Raw genomic sequence first — 16,876 nt, forward strand, 5'->3', positions numbered from 1 at the left:
TACATATGAGGTACAATTTGTCATCAAACAATTTATAGGAAGTGCTTATGCTTTTTGCTGAGTAAAAATCAGTGTTGAGGATTCTGAATTAACAACAGAATGAGGAAGTGTTACTGCTGCTCTTGTTTCTCATGCACCCAGATGGGAAAAAGTGAGAGGAAAAGATGATCATGAAGGTCACAGTTTGCTGAATTCTCTGATGTGATGCACAGGCATTTCCAAGTCAGAGCTGAACAGACAGCTGTCTTGAAAAACCACATAGAACATAAAGTGACCTTTGGCCCATCATAGTAAAAAGGACATGAAATCATTTTTTCTTAAAAGTTGTTTTTCTTCAAAATAATGCTGCTAAAGTTAGCATACAGGGTTGCCCAAGGCTGACTTTTCCTTCTAAGGAAAAACATTGGCAGGGCTTTTTGTGTTTGAAATGTTTATGGAACTTATACCATCTGTTTCTGAATCATTTATTGATATAGAAGATATACTGCAGTGCCCAGTCACTTTGCTAAGTGTTAAAGGATTGGGAAGATTCTTGCCAGAAATCATAAATATTGGAGATATTTTTGTGATTACTATGATATTATGTCAAATTTTAGCTGAATTTTTTGCTGAGGCAGTTTATTTTTAACTGTTTTAAAATTCTTTAACAAGTGATTAAAGCAAAAGATAAGTGTGGATCAGATTCTGTGACGATACAAATGGAAAAACATCCCATATTCTGCCATGCTTCTGAGAGATGGGATTCCAAACAAAGGTTTCTTTATCTTTCTTTTGTTTTGTAAAGGTAATGGATCCATCTGTCCTCTGTCCTTTAAGGCATTTAATGGAGTCCAGGAAGGATTTACTTATAGGTTTGAGGGGAAATGACTAGACATTGGATACAGAGCAGAATTTCTTTTTCAGATAAACTCTGTCATTTTCTTTCAGACAGTTCCACATTTGATATATGGATGATGTATATTTTTGGCTTTATGTGGGTTTTTCTCAATAGAGAAGTTTATTCACATGTATTTTTATGACTTTTGTGTTGTAACAGCTTAGAGGGGGTTTCTTAGCAGCACTTTACTTCACTGGCTGTCCATGTGCTCATCTATTTTAGTTTAACTGTACACTTCATTTCTTCTCATTTGGTTTCTTCCTCTACAAAATGTGTGCTGTATAAATCATGTGTTTTTCACAAATAACTGTTAATGTATTATTGCTAAACAGGGACACATTTGATCTTGCAATTTCCTGTTACTGCATTGTAGATGTCTATTTGCTACTTTTGGAAAACTTGAGTATCTGAAACCTAAAAGAAAATGTAAACCCTACAAATTATTTTGTAATGTATCCATGTGCTAGTTTTGGTTTTTTTTTTCTCTATGATTGCTTATGATTATTAGGGGAATTTAATTAGGTTTATTATTTGAATGTGTTATTTTCAAGTAGTTTTTGTATAAATGTATTAGTCTTGTCTACATCAGGCTGTTTTTTGATTATATTACTTATAGATAACTTTTCTATTATATATATTTATGACATTCATAAAAGCTTGTTTATGTTCTCCAAATCCACCTGGAAGTATCTCTTTTCAGTCTCTCATGTTTTAAAGCAGAAATAAGTCAAGACACAAGTGGAAAAACATAAAACCAATTAAGATCAAGCCCCTTTCAGAATGAAAAGAGAGAATTCCTAACTTGACATATAAAGATTGCATAAAATTAAATGTTTTAATTTGGTTTAAGATGTAAATTTCAGTGCTAGAATCAGATATTCTGTATTAAGGTTTCTTTCCTCCAGGCTTCTGCAGCAGAGAGAACTGCGATGCTGCTAATCAGTTTATGCTTCTCTACTTCAGAAGATGTTCGTATCATTAAATTGAAAATCATAAAGTGGTGGGCTGCAGGGAGCATTTCCTTCCTTTTAGTAACAAAAAGCTATGCTGAAGATAAATAAAACATTTTCACCTTCTTGGAGCAAGTGCAAAAAAAAAGCATTCCTGTTTTTCCTCAGGAAAAGTGCTTTTACAGCTTGTCCAAAAAGGCAAAGAAATAAAATAATATAACCTATTAGTCAAAGAAACATGTTAGCCTATAATTTGGAAATCAGGAATGTAATTTGAAAGGGTAATTAATTAGGGCATACTGAATCCTTCATAAGGATCATGAAGAACCTCAAATATTGCATATATCTTAATCTCTTCAACAGATATAAGATTTTCTGGTGGTGAATGCACAATAGAGAATTGCATGCTTGTTTATTATAAAATGAGTGTTGCAAGTAGTGTTTGGAATATGAATAATGAATTTACCCATCTGGTTTTCATTCTAAGGGGAGAGATAATCCCTTGAAGTAGAGAGCCCTGTGAGCAATTGCCATCCAAAATGAGTCTGTTCTCTCAATTAACTTAGCAAACCAGTATTTCTGATTAGCCATACTCTATCTGTGTTATTTCCCCTCTGGGCTGTTTTTTTTGAGTGAAACATTTTCTAATTTTCCCTGAGATAAAATGGAAGTATGGTTTTGGCATAGTTTTGGGATTATTTCTGGACAGTGTGGATGGGATGCTGCTTGTTTGTCTCCCTTTCAGTGCAGAATCCCAATAGGTTTTGCACCTTGGCATCCCCACATGTGCACTCCTAGCAGGGTGGTCTGACAGAATTGTGCTACCAAAGCTGTTGTGACAGCTCCAGGTTTCAGGATATTTGTCCAGCCTTATTAAGGCTGCAGGCTGATGTGTGCTACTACAAATATTCTTTCTGGAATTTTGAAGTCTGTGGTCACAATTGGATTCCAGCAGAAACAGGATGTTCTGCAAGGTGTTCCAATAGTGATGAGATTCTGCACTGACTTGTTTTATCCCTGCCCTTTTCTTTCACAGCTTTTAGAAGGTTTGGCAGAGGCTGGTGCAATGTAAGGCATCAGACACCAAGTCTGGGAGCAGGGATATGCTTGCATTTTGCTTTTTTTTTAACCCCCTCCCCAGAAATGAGCCAAGGCCTTGGCAGCTTTTGAAACTGCGCTGGTAGGAATAAGATTTTTGTAAACTTGTTTTCATACACTGACAACGGAGAAGATTATTTACTTAAAATGAACAAATGATATGGGCCTTACCTTTTCATTGATCTTGGAGTGTGGGTTTTTTTTTTGTTTGGTTTTTTTTTTTTTTTTTTTTAAGTATGTTTATTGGAAAGCACTGAGGATAGAGACATGTCAGACACATTACAGGTTCATATAAAGCATCTTGTCTAAAGCTTCTATAATGTCATCTAGGCTAACAAAATCATTTTGGGTAAGGATTCCCTAATGTGTGCTTTGCTTATAACAAGGGTAGGTAGCCTTAACAGATATGAGAATGTGCCTGTGCTTTCTTGGGCCTTTGAATTAAAGCAATTTAATGTTGTATTTTCTAGTCAGAACAAACTCCTGTCACTCAGATGAGCTGATGTGCTGTTAGAAAAAGCCAGAGTGTGCTTGCTGATTGTTGTGCTTGATTGGTGTTCTCTGAGCATCTTTTGCATTCAGAACATATTTTCATGCCATATTTCTTTTCAGTATGTTTATTCCAATACTCTTGAGTCATATGGTGGTTATTACTGCACTAATAGCACTAAAATAGCATTTCATTTTATGAGTAGAGTTATGATTTTTTACAGTCTCTTTTGTTGTTGCTTTGTTTTTGGTTTTTTTTTTTTTTTTTTTTTTTTTGGTGTGTTTTTTTTTTTTTGTTTTCTTTTTTTTTTTTAAAGTTATCTTAATGAAGGCTTCAAGAAACTATTATTTACAGTGTTGGAGACAGAAGTTCTCCATTTCTTCTTCCTTCATCACAGCTGAAGTTCTATGACAGGCAAATTGTACTTAAAAATGAGTGAATGGGCATGTTGACAAGACTTTGGTCCAATTACATTTTCAGGATGAAATTTTACACTACCTTAACATTTCAATAGAAAGTTCTTAGCTATTGGTGTGACAACTGTAGCGTGGAAAGTCACTGTTGGTCATATTGTAACACTCATATCTGATGATCCAGAACATCATTGTGTTGGTTTATTACCCAAATGCAGAAACAATTGTTTGTTCTCTCAGCATCTGGACTACAGTGTCCTTTTCTATGATATATGCACATCTTTGGCATTCTCTGTTGCAATGCTCCTGATTTGTATATATTCATTTATCTCATGGTGAGTGTGTGTATCCAATGCATGGACAACATTTTATAGCATGATTTGGCTCAGTAAAGCTTGTAGCATCATCTGGGCTGTAATTCTTTATAACAAACAGTTCAATCTTCTCTTCTGTTTGGGGATATCTTTGCATGTATAATTGTCCTGTGTATTATTTAAAGAAAGGTAATATGCAGCCCATATAAATCTGCTTCCTTGCAGTAATAGCATGAAAGATACTTGCTTTTTGCTTATGCAGGATAATGTAGTCTGTCATTATTTCTTCTACAACCTAAACGTAAGCACAGAAATAAAAAGAGCTGCTCAAAAATGAAAGATTCTACACAACTTGGAAAAATATCAGCCAGAGTATTTTTAGCACATTATGAAATATTGACTATGGAGGCTGAAATCTTTCTTCACTGTCCTTTAGTTTCTGGCAAAAGAAATTCTCAGAGAAGCTTAGATTTGTAGAAATGGGGGGGAAAAAGTTCCTCTAAAATCTTTCTATGCTTGAGAGATGACAGCACTGCATACTTCCTCTTGTTTCTTTAAAATTAGAAGATAATACATTTCAATCCAGTATGTATACATTAAATTGTCAACACTTGAGCATTTACTGCTGTTGAGTGGACATTGTTAAGGTTGTTGATTATATGCTGATTCATTTTAACCTTTAAATGGCATTTGCTGGTGATCTTTTGGGAATGCTCCAGGTAAAAGCCAAAGCTATGATCATGTTTTAGAAATTTATATTGGAATACAAGTACTGCCAGGTTATTTTTCTCTATAATATGAATGTGATTGGAGCACAGAGCTAACAAGAATCAAAATTATAATCATCCTTGCTAAAAACCTTGTTTTGATTAATGTAGCTTTCAATACCTTAGAATTTCAAAGGTATTTCAAAGTAAAGAAATTATAGTAATATCTATTACGGGAAGTATTCTGTTACATGAGTTAATCGATGCACTTTGGGGTGTTTCTTGGAATTTTATTAAGTCTGATTCCATGTAATCTGAGAATAGTTTAAGAGTAATATTAGCATGGAGTTCAGCTTGCAAGAAACAATTAGTGTCATTCACTCATAATCTCATAGTTGTTCTGCTGCTGTTTATCTATTCACATTTCAACTCCTGTCTGGGCACTTTTCTTATGCCTGAGGTTGGCATGTGCAGCATCCCCTGATGTCCCCACTGGTCACAGTCACTGTACCTCTGTAAGTTCTGAGGAGTTTCATGGAGCCCATGTCCTGCTGAGGTAATTTTTACTGTCATGATCCATAAGACTGAATATTCAGCAATGTGCACAAATACATATGTGGTCCTTATGTTAAATATCTCTGTGTCTATTTGTTATTATTAAGTTTTCTGTTAGAATCTCTTGTGAATTGATTAAGATTTTAGAAATTCTGCCTGATGTTTTTTTTTTAGTTTTCATATGAAGCACTCCTTTAGAGGGAGTTTTAGATATACACTGTAGGAACTACTCAGAGCTTGGAGACTTACATTCTGACAGGACATTTAAAATAAAAACTTCAGACACACAAATTATGTCTTGTCTTACAAGCTCTCAAAAGGGGGAAGTGTTACTATATTTTTTCTGACAGCTGAATTCCTGTTTGCAAGGACAAAATACAGTCTTAACTCAGTCTCAGCATAGATTTTATTATGTTTTAACATAGGAAAAGTTTTTAAATAGCTTATTTTGCTATGTAGTGTTCTTCTACTATAGAATCATCTTCCGCTTTGTGTCTAAGAAAAAATTAAAATATCTGAGAGGTCTAAGAAGAGCAGAAATGAAGAATGATAAAAAAATGGTTTATAGGGGAAGATCAAAAGTTAGGTAGATTGAAAGAGACTTCTTGTCTTGGATGGACCAGTTTTCACACAGTAATGATTTTCCAAAGCTTTGTCATTGACATTCCAAAGAAATTCAGGAAAATTATCTCAGCAGCTCTACATTCCTATTATATTCATCTTTCTCTGCTGACAATTATTTTTATAATAATTGTATCAATTACAATTGGAATTGTATCAATACAATTCTGTATCAATAAGTGAAAATTTTGCCAATTCTTTATTTCCTCAGCAACCTTTCATAAAGCCTTAGGAAACTTTGTGCAGAGTTTTGAATATGGATGTGCCCTCCCAAGCTGGGAACAGCAGTGGGAAAAAACCAGTGGCTTGTATAAGGGTTGCTGAAGATGGACGGAATAAGACAGGGGTCATCTTGCTGTCACCCATGTGGCCTTGCTGTCCATAGTTCTCCTGTCCCAGCATGATCATCCACTGACTCTGACTCTTGGGAACTTACAGGTAAGGACCACTTCTAGAAAGTCAGGAACTGTCCTTTCCTCGTTGGGAACAAAGAAACATTACTTATTTAGGTTTCCTTTAACTCCTTCAACCAGCCTCCTGTTCACAGCCTTTTAAGAGGAATTCCCTGCTAACATATGCTCAGTAAATTCCTCAGTGTGTGGAACAATCTTGTTTGAGATGCTAAATTTTACCCTTTTCATAAAACAACCATTACATCTTTTCTTTTAACACTAAATTCTCCAGACTAGAAATCTTGTAATTTTTTATGCAGTTAGAGGTCTGGTATTTGTACCTTTGGACAATATCCCTTGACACTGTTTGCTTTAAAGCTATAATATGCATCTAATCTAAAACTATCCGATATTTGCTATCTCCAGCTGCCACTCAAGGAGTTATCTCTATGCCTTAGCATTGGTTTTTTTCACCAGAACCAAGTTGTATCTCCTTGGGGTTCATCCCAGAATTTGAGCTTCCCATATTAATGAATATTACTGTAACAGAGCTACTATTCTGTGTATAATTTTCTTTCAGGAAAATGAAATTAAATAAGTAATAAAACGTAGTCAGTTTGTATATGGGAAACAAAAGCAGTCTTTTTCTTTTGGAAGATACAAAGTGCTGTATATATACAAACTTCCTTGCTTGCTGTGCAAAGGTGAACATTTTTTACAGAACACAGATTTTAATCACATCAGTGAGTAAATTGTTCTTTTCATTTTAAAAATAACTCATCAAAACCTTCTTCATGTGCTGCTAAATCTTTATTACCTGAGATCATTGCCAGGTCTAAATTTCAAGGAATTTGGCAGAAAGATAATTAGTTGTAGGAAATTAAACACACTATTCTTAGAGCCTACTCTCTGAAGTAAGAAGTCACGAATTTTAGTTGCCCTTTTTTCCTTCCTTGTGTTCACATCTTTCAAAGCTGATTAAGCTTGTGGGAATGGGAGGAATAACTTCTAAGTTTCCCACTTGTCTGATGTCTAAAAAACCTTGATAATTCTTTGCTGCTGGTAAGGCAAGAGGATAGTGCCTTATCTTTGATTTATTGTTCTCTGCTGAAAAGTGCAAACTAGTACCAAAAATTAAGGAATTCTTTTCCAGAAGTCTGTATGATTTGGAGGTTTTTGACAAGGGATGTCCTTAATTTTCCACAAGCCACTAGATGGCGATTGCAGACTAGTCAAGATTTGCTAAGGAATGCATGCACACATCCATACCAGGCTGGCATTGCTACGGTGACTTTGTTCATTTTCCTATTTTCTGTGTTTATTGAGATGCATGCCATATTTTAAAAATTAGATTTTCAGACTGTCTTGAAATTGTGTTTCATATAGAAGTCACAGAAAATAGCTGTTTATTCCTTTAGAACTATAAATTAATGCTAGTGTGGGCAATAATTAAATGTGGGAATTTTCCAAAAGGTTTTTTTAAATTATTTTTGCTGTGTAATTTCTTAGGAGTGAGTTGCCTCCAACTTTGGAGTTGCCAGATAAATTGAGTGAGTTTGCAATGCAGAATGAAAAGACTGAGTCCTGAGGGCACTCACAACATCAAAGATGCTCTTCTAGGCAGGGTGCAATTTTCCTTGCTAGTTCTCAAATACCTTTGGCCTTTAACAATGGAGCAAGTGAAGCGTTGATGGTTAAGGAAGCAGCTCACTGAACCTGTGCTTACATTTCTTCTCAAACTGATTGAGATGTGAGAGCACAATTTGTCACCAGGTGTGGTCCCATGTAGAACAGCAAAAGACAAAGACAAAGGAGTGAGAAATTTTTGAAGAAGCAAATAAACTGGAGGGAACAGTAAAGAATAACAAGAATTTTTTAAAATAACAATTAGAATTTTAAAAAAATGCAATTAGAAATTTGGAATGTAAAGCTCAAAGGAGCTGTCATCCACCTATCTATTAGCATTGTAATGAAGTCTGGTCTTACAGACCAAAGTCTTACTTCTGCTCTAAAAGTATTACAGTGCTAGTCATCAAACAGATGCCATGGATTTAAAAGCTTACTTTGTGTTTCATTGTGTAGAGCTGAGTTGGTGTTCAAAGAGAATAGTTGTGGCCTAATTATTCTAATAAACTTTCTGGAGAAGAAGTTGCTAAGAGAAACTGGAGAAACTTTTGATTTATAGTGCTTCAGTTTTTGCTGGAGTGCTACATGTCAAGAGAGAAACTAGAATTTTGCTGCTCTGAACTTTTTTCAAATGGAAAAGAAATTCTGTGTATTTCTCAAGTATGAAGAAATAATTGGTTTCCTGAAGCAACATCTATTAGAGTTGTTAAATCTAACAAGATCACAGTCCCAGTAAATTTTGTTGTTTACAAGAAATGCAACTAGCTTTTGCTATTTGTTGGCACTGGTAGCCACTGTAAAACAATAATTAATTTGTTTATTTTGCTCTGGTGTTTGGCACTGTGCCTCACTAACAGCAGGTGGATTGGTCACCACATCAAGGATATGTACACGATAACTTTACTTGGTCTAACTCCTTCTTATCTGTTTGGTCTAACTCCTTGGCTATTTTTTAACTTCCCTCATGACACATCTGTCCTGTATACATTTATGAATGGATACTCTTATTGTTGTAGTAAGTTTTGTCTCTGTTCTTATTTTTAAGTAAGGTCTTAGAACAGTGGGGAATTGGTCAGAATCAAATGCCCACAGAATAGTGAGCAGCCACCTCTGTGCATTCCCATTTATTTCAGTAACTACCTCTTACATTGCTTTGTTCCCCTCCCTGCAGTTTGTAGGCCTTCAGAATGGCATATTCCATAAAGGTTTAGAAATGCAGATATGGGTAGTTATAGATTAATGAGTCATTTTCCTGTAGGAAAAAAAAAACTTATAACTTTATAACTATTGATGCCTTTGTATACAGACAAAATATGTGTATTCTGAGAGTCACTGGGGTTGACTGAGGTTACTTGTTCAAAATAACAATTTATGCTAGTAATTATGTAAATGGGCAGGAAGAGAGATGTAGGGGTTAGCTGAATTCATATTAAAAAAAACTGAAAAGGGAATCAGAATATAGCAAATATGAACAAAAACCCTACTTGATGTAGAGTAAGAAATAACTAAAATGCACCACCAGCCTCTGTGATTAGGTGAAATCTAACTACACTGACCTCAAAAGTAATTTATCCAATATATGTTTATATACTCTAATCCTTGGAAAGAACAGAAATAGTATACTGGTTTTAATCTAGGAAGGAATGAAAAGATCAGTGGCAAATGAAGATGTAGAATTTTGGACACCAGAAATAGAAAGCTCAACAGAGTTTGACTGAGAAGAAACTCATAAAACTGGGAAACTGCTTGTTTGATTTTGATTAGGTATTGTTACATTGATAACTCTACTGTCCTTGCATATAATAACTTTCCTTCTGGATTAGAGCGTCGTTTATCAAGGCTTGAAGCTGTGTTTGTGAGGCTTTAAGAGACACACCTAGAGTCCATCAGTTCTGAGCCTCCTTGCCAGGACTGCTGGAGATTGTCTATTGAGGATTTGAATATCTCTAAGGGTAGAGGTTTCAGAACTTCTCTGGGCAGCCTGTTCCAGTGTTTGACCACTGACGCAGCAGAAAAGTTTTTCTTACATTCAAGTGGAATTTCCTGTAATGGTTTCTGATTGTCACCACTTGTCCTGTCATTGGGCATCAGTGAGAAGAGCCTGGCTTCATCTTCTTTATGTGCTCCCATCAGTCATCCTGAGTAGAGGACAAGGATCAGTCTCTTGGCCTGCTGGTGATGTTCTTCCTGATGCAGCCCAGGATGCTGTTGGCCTTCCTGAGTACAAAGGCTCATTGCTGGCTCATGTTCAGCTTGTTCTTCACCATGATCCACAGGTCATGCTCTGCAGAGCTGCTTTCCAGACTGTGAACCCTGGGGGACCCTGACAGCCCATTTCTCCAGATGCCTGAGGCCCCCCTGAATCACTCATCTGACATGTCAAGCACTGCTCAGGGTTTTGGATTGGATTGCCTGCCATCTTGCTGAGGTTGCATCAGTCCTGTTATCCAGGTCACAGATGGGGCTGTTGGGCCTTAGCTGCCCCTGGGCTGCTCCAGTAGTGACTGACCTTGAGCTGGGCTTTGTGCTGCTCACCAAAGCCCTTTGGACCCGCAGTTCAGCTGGGTTTCAGTCCACCTCTCTGTCCACTTATCTAACTTGTACTTCAGCAGCTTCTCTGAGGCTTTTATGAGTGAGTGTTTTGAAAGCCTTACTGGAGTCAAGGTAAACAACATCTGCTGCTTTCCCTGCATCACAGAGCTGGTTACTGCATTGCACAAGGCTGTCATTGGTTAAACGTGATTTTCCCATTCTAAATCCATGGTGACTACCCCAGGTCATCTACTTGACTTTAATGTGTTTGCAGATGTTTTCTAGCTTCTCTGAGGAGAAGCTCATTGGCCTGTAGTTTTCTGCATCTTCCTTCTTGTCCTTGTGGAAGATAAGAGTGACAGCTGCTTTCTTCAGAAACCTCCCCTGACCATGACAGCCTTTCAGACATATTGAAGCTGGGATTTTGGCTTTATCTGTCCTTCTATCAGCTGGAACCCCTGGAAGCTAATTTTGGATTACAGTGTTGTTTTTATATGTTTTTAATTTTTTTAAAAAATAATGCTAGGATTTTCTTGTTAATTATCTACTAGAATAGCTCAACCTTTTTTTTTACCCTCACTCAAACAAAGAGAGGTATTATAATAGTTAATTTCCACAACCAGCTTTTCCATCACACTGTTTCAAGCACTCCTTCTTGTCTGTTGGAACATGATTTTTCAGAGAGGGCAATTTTGTTTCCCTGTAAGTTCTAATAAGATGTGGATACCCTTTTCTAACAATAAGGGTAACATTCACATCTCAGATTGGATCTCTGAAGGTTTTGCAGAAAGACTTGAAATGTACACATAAAAACAAAAGTACAGGCTATATTATGTAGCCCAAAGTGGTGGTGATCATGTGCCCAAGCCACATTAATTTTTCACTTTTGATACAGTAGAACAGTCACTTGACTCAAGCAGAGGAAAACTTGATCTTTGGAAGACTCTTGTGAGGTTGTCTCCTTATTTCTCTATTCCTTTAAATATCTGGAGTAAATTTATCTCATAAAATTTGATCTAAATCTTAGGATATATCACCTCCAGGGGAGCCTTAGGATAACTTGTCAGTATGTGTCTTATACAGATAGGTTGAACTATCCATGGGAGATTCCTGTCTTTACTGGCTGTAGAGGGATTCTACACAGCTTGTTTAAACCAGCAACTTGCCTAAAATTAATCTAAAATTAGATGAGAGGGATGTGCTAAACTATTCCAATAGCATAAAGATGAACATTACTACTCTCATGTTTCCTGAGTTACCTCTTTTCTGAAGATCTAGTCAAATTATGAGTTGCTAACTAATTTACAAGTGAAAAGATATTTTGCACTTGTAATTACTTACTGGTGTTTTCCAGAATTATTAATAACACTTTTAAAATTGAGTTGAAAGTAGACTTTGTTCATGTACTTTCAATGAAAACAAGATAGCAATGTAGTGATTGATTTTTACATTGCTGATAGATTTTGAAATACTTTTTTTTAAAATTCACTTTGTTCAGGATTTTGAAGCTAATGAGACAAGGAAAAATATCAGTGAGAGTAACGATAAACAATTTCAACCTGTGCTGCAAATTACCTGATTAAGTACATGTCACAATACCAGTGTAGAGTTGAATGAAAAGCCCTCTCCATCCTCTTTTAGAATGGTTCCATAAGTCAGAATTAAAATGCACTTTTAATGTGTGTAAAATTAGGCTGCCACATTCATTCATGTCCAGGTACCTAATAAAGGACTAAATTTTCTGAATTTCTGAGGATTTACTAGATCCCATGGCCACTTAGATTGCATATTATTCATATTAATGAGCACTAGTTCTCCCCAGCTTATTAGTGGAAATCTGTAGTTGCCAATGGGAGCACTAGTTTTGTGTACAGATTAAATAACCACTTCAAAAAATGATTTTAAAATATGCATTACCATAAGCATTGCCACAACTGTGTTTTTTAAATGTTTCTAGAAGCTAAAGAATAAAATATTCCAGTTGGCAAGTGTTTCTTCTGGGTATTGATGGACTGAGAGCAGTGTAGCTAGTTTTTACCCATGCTGTGAAAATATTCTGTATGTTATGTGGTAGTTTCCTGTCTCTCTCTGTAGGGTGCTGTGGCAGGTGTTCAACTTGAAAACATTTAATTGTAAAGGGTGGTACTAATACTAGGAATGGTACTGTTATGGTTTGGGGGTTTTGTTCTTTTGCTTCTGCTTTAGATTTCAATAGCTTTTGCCATCTGATTACATCCCTCTTAAGTTTAAAATAACAATTTTGAGTTGAAAATTGCATAGAAAATGATCCTTCTGATTTGGAAATTATATAGCACTATTCCCACTCTGTGAACTTTCAGTATTGCATAATATTAGTATGTTCCTCTAATTCCTGAACCACTTGCAAATTAATTACATGGAATGACAAAATCAGAGCTTGATACATATTCTCTTGTCGTATGTTGCTTTTCTAGATAAAGAGGCATAATGACACAAAACAACAGAAAGAGTTGTCATGTGCATCTTTGATGCTTTACTGGAAGTGTATGAACCCAGATCTTGAAAAAAAAATCTGCTGCTGATCCTAGTCCTGCATGTTGGTTGATAAAATTAGCTCTAGTTTTTAACCTGGACTGATGTGCTGTAGACTATAAAAGCTTCCTTATTTATTTTATCATACATTCAAAAAAGTAGGAATAGATACTACAAAAAAATCCAAGAGGCTGAAGAATATTCAGTTTCTTTAGCCTGCAGGTAAGATTCACATGTACTCTTTTCTCAGAAGTAATGCAATATAACTAAAAGACACAGGTTAAAAAAAGAAGAAAATTATGTTTTATTGGATTACTAATTACCTTCTATGGTGCATCCAGAGATTAGGCTTTAAAATGGCCACAAGTGAGTAATTGTTCTTAAAATTTTCCACTTTTCATTTAAGAGCAAATATTCAAAAGTGTATGCAGATACAGAGTGTGAAGATTCCTTTGGAAAGCAAAGTGGTTAATCTTTCTTATTCTATGGGAAAAACTTGTTGGCACTACTATCACTAATGCTGGTAATAAACTGTTCCTAAACATATTTTCATGAACTTGCACTTACTAAGCATTTTTTATTCTTCCTGTTTGTAGAACATTCAAGGTATCTCTAAACATCCAGTTACAATTACAAAGAAACAGTACATAAAAGGTAAACTGTGTTTTTATTAAGATGAAAAGGCAGTTTTATCTAATTATTTTAATGTGTGGGATTATATTTTGAAGCAAACTGATAGGTCCAGCATTAAATATCAGATGATCAATGCTTTGTTACACATTAGCATTTAAATCAACTACTTTTTCTGGTTGTTCCTGAAAAAATATTTGGTGTTTCAGCACTGATTTAAATAGTTACAAGCTTTTAGATTGTTTTTGTTTCCCTCACTTTTTCCAAATGAAATTATGCATCTTAAATACCTTAAATATCCTAGGGATGATTTTGTGTGCATTCAACTCATAAGGCTTTGCCCGAGTCAATGTTTTAGCTGGGCCATTTTAATCATACTCACAACTAAACACCAGTAGTTAGTCAGATGTGTTATTTTTGATAACAGATGTGTATTTAAAGGCAGATGGTTCAGAGAGAATCAAAGTGAAGTCTAGAAAAGCATAAGCCAAATGATAAAGAGAGAAACCCACAGTAGCAGACTCAAATATTAGAGAGATTTTGGAACACACATTCTCCTCCTCTAATGCCTGCAGCCACAGCTGGGCAGTGCTGCTCAATGTTTCTCTGCTAAGGGCAAGCTTTGCCTTTCCAACTCCCTGTGCTGGAAATCATACAGGTCATTAAACAGGAGGCTAGGGAAGATAATGTGAAATTTTGACAGCAGTTTTATTTTATCTACATGAGTCATTTTTAGAAGTATTTTTTGAAAGCTGCTATAAAGAACTGTGTCAGTAGGGGCAGCATAAACGTGAGGTGCTGGGCATAACTGTAGCACATGAAACTTTCTGGAGATTTTCTTAATCATCTTATATGCTTCTCAAAAATGTATTTCTAAGTTTTTCCCATATCAAGACACATTTTTTTCTATTTTCTTCACTTTTATGCTGACCAGATTCTGTTGCATTTCAAACCACCATCCCTCCCTACACTATGTCAAGTGATGTTCCCTGGATGCATTCAGTTTCTAGTACCTTGTGTTAGTGTTTCATTATCTTATTGGGGATTTCTGTCATTACAATTTGGATGCCTATGACAGCTCTATGTTCTCAATATTATATTCCCCTACCACAAATAACTCAGAATTTGGTTATTAACACATTGCTGCAGCATGTTCAAAGATACAAAAATACCTATTTTTACTTATTTTTATAGACCCGTCTTTATGAATGTACCCTTTATTAAGTGATCTGTGAATAATATTAGTTATTATATTTATTTGATAGCTTGTGTTTAGGAAATGGTTTGGATTTGAGAAAGGAAGTGAGCAGTACTGCAGAGATGGTGGGGGTAAAGTTGTACATGACTGATATAGTGAAATAATTGTGATGCTGGCAGTTGATGCTCTGCTAGTTTCCTTACACTGCCATTTCTGTGGTAGCTGTGTATTTGGTATAAAACCTTCTATGGTTTGCAGCACAGTATTTTTGAACCTGTGTTTGGGATTTAAATTAGTATCTCCTCTCTAGGAAAAGAAGAGGACATAATAACTATTTCCCCAAGAACATTGTTTGTTTCAAAAAAAGGATGTACATTTTTAGCAGCAGGTAAGAAAGAGAGTGAATTATTATTCTCATGCATATTAATATTCACAGTTCTGTCATGTCTTTTTCCCCTCTCCTTTGGATGACATATTTTACAAGGCTGTCAAATCCCTTAGTAGCAATTAATATTGTTATATGGTGTGTGTTCCTTATTATGCTTTGGAAGTGAATGATGTTTAAGCCCTGTGAGGAGAAACAGAGTTAATAAGATTAATTGACACATGAAGATAATGAAGGATTGAGACACTTTGTGATCCAGAGCTGGAATATGGCATCTTCAGGATGAGCTTCTTACAGGCATCTGCCTTTTTTGAGCATGAAAAAATGATTGACTACTCCAGGCTTACATTTTAGTTTGTGATAATCTGGTTAAAATGTAGGTATGTTTTTATTTTAGAGCAATAGATGCATTTTAACACTGTTTTCTAGACTTTTCCCATATTGAGTTAAGGATCCTTGCTGACTTATCATCTGAGCCAGAACTTCTGAAACTGTTTCAAGAACCTGAAATCACTGATATCTTTGCTACACTGGCTTCTCAGTGGTAAGATTGAATGTTGCATATTTTAATAATAATTAGACAAAATAGTAAGACTCACCTAAGCCATTGTATTACTGCATAATGATAACAAAGGCAGTATTTTGTTTCAATATCTATTGTTCATACTATTTTTATACTATGAATTCCCTTCTGTCTTTCTGAGCCTTCTCTTCTCCACATATCAAAATGCTGCAATCCAACTGGCCAGTATGAGCCTTGTGGCAATGATATATTGTGAACAGTGGTTGCTGATAACTTTCTCCTTGAATTATTTTTAACCAATTCTTTCTAAAAATCCAGAGCAGCAGTTAGAGAAGTTATCCATCTGAAAAAATATAGAACAGCTTTTCTCAGTAAAAGTACAAGCACTGTTGAAATTTATTTAGATATCCAATAGAAGTATTGGACTCAAATTACATATAATTAAGAAACAGAGACGAGAGTTGATGGGATTTCTTTTGAACTAATGGGGTTTAATGCTTCCATATTCTGGAATGATTTGGAAAAAGTCCTACCCCAATCATTTAAAAAAAGATTTTTTAAATCTCCATATCTGTATAATTATTTACTGATCTCTTCAGTATGCCAATTAAAAGATGAACTATCAAAAAAAGAATATTAGTCACTTAGCTGTTGAAGGTATTTTATATTGTTGTTTATATCATGGTGATGCCTAAAAAAGGCACTTGAGACTAGGACTCCATTGTACTCAAAAGTGCACGAGCACTCAATAAGTGACAGGATAGATGTCAAGAAACTTGTGGCTTCAACAGATAGGTCAGAAAAAGATTGAATGAAATGCTGTAGCATAAAGCTCTTTGAACAGACTGAGGGTCATGTAAATATTATGCAATTTGCTTATTTTCTCTTTTTCTCCCCCTCTCTTTTATGTTTTCATCTCCATTTTTAGTTGGAAGATTGTTAGCTGAAAATGAAAGCAAAAATACCTATGATTGATTGAGCTCAGTTCTCATCCTACAGTTTCTAAATTTTTACAGGCATAGTCTTCCCAAATGTGGTATTTCCTACACACTTC

The 16,876-nt window shown here is 35.4% G+C and overlaps 1 protein-coding gene across 10 annotated transcripts in view; it reads left to right on the forward strand.

Moving 5' to 3' along the window:
* LOC128806979 (DNA polymerase nu-like) overlaps positions 1-16,876 on the forward strand; it is a 112,303-nt gene that overhangs the window by 31,490 nt on the left and 63,937 nt on the right. For all 10 annotated transcript variants that reach the window (XR_008437000.1, XM_053976899.1, XM_053976897.1 and 7 more), the window contains 3 exons: positions 13,683-13,740; positions 15,225-15,302; positions 15,729-15,843. Coding sequence is in view for 9 of the 10 variants with exons in the window: in XM_053976899.1 (XP_053832874.1) it covers positions 13,683-13,740; positions 15,225-15,302; positions 15,729-15,843 (251 nt within the window). In the remaining variant the exon portion in view is untranslated. The remainder of the gene's footprint in view (positions 1-13,682; positions 13,741-15,224; positions 15,303-15,728; positions 15,844-16,876) is intronic.

The sequence above is a fragment of the Vidua macroura genome, chromosome 4 (genome assembly GCF_024509145.1).
Source record: "Vidua macroura isolate BioBank_ID:100142 chromosome 4, ASM2450914v1, whole genome shotgun sequence".
Taxonomy (NCBI): domain Eukaryota; kingdom Metazoa; phylum Chordata; class Aves; order Passeriformes; family Viduidae; genus Vidua; species Vidua macroura.